Here is a 570-nt window from a genome sequence, read left to right as displayed (position 1 = left end):
AGTCACAATTAACATGGCGCTGGAATCAATTACTATTAATCAAAAAGCAGGAAAGCCAATGAAGATGAAGAGGGCTGGGAAGAAGCAGCACTGACCTGCAGGGAGAGGAGGAGCGCTCATCGTGGACGTGCCACTTGACGTCGCCGCCCTTCTTCTGGAACGCCTCCATGTGCGTGCCGATGTGGGCGAGGTCCTTGTCCTGGCTGCCGGCGTTGACGACGAGGTAGACGTGATGTTCGTTGACCTTGGTGATAACGGAGTCGTCGATGGCGCCGCCCTTGTCGTTGGTGAAGACAGTGAGGGAGCCGGTGCCGTCCTTGAGCGTGGCGACGTCGCCGACGACGAGGGACTCGAGGAAGGGGAAGTGCATAAGTGTTGCCAATATATTTGGTCACTGGTTGGATGGTATTCCAAATAGGTTTAAAGCGCTTATAAGGGTGGGAGAATATGTCTTAATTTGATCGCTCTGACTATATGCAAATGATTTGGTTTATAATGGAAAAAAATGCTTCACCTCTGTAGGTTATTTTTCGTTCTACGCACTCGTTTCATACGTGGTTTATGTTACAA

General features: G+C 50.0%; 1 protein-coding gene across 1 annotated transcript in view; it reads right to left on the bottom strand.

The window, feature by feature from the left end:
- The window catches only part of LOC123039408 (aminomethyltransferase, mitochondrial-like), a 17,318-nt gene extending 16,948 nt beyond the window's left edge, over positions 1-370 (bottom strand). The window contains exon 1 of the mRNA XM_044462595.1: positions 115-370. Coding sequence (XP_044318530.1) covers positions 115-370 — 256 coding nt within the window. The remainder of the gene's footprint in view (positions 1-114) is intronic.
- Between the last annotated feature and the right edge of the window lie 200 nt (positions 371-570).

This window comes from Triticum aestivum, chromosome 2B (genome assembly GCF_018294505.1).
Source record: "Triticum aestivum cultivar Chinese Spring chromosome 2B, IWGSC CS RefSeq v2.1, whole genome shotgun sequence".
Classification (NCBI taxonomy): Eukaryota; Viridiplantae; Streptophyta; class Magnoliopsida; order Poales; family Poaceae; genus Triticum; species Triticum aestivum.
This window is presented reverse-complemented; position numbering and strand designations above follow the sequence as displayed.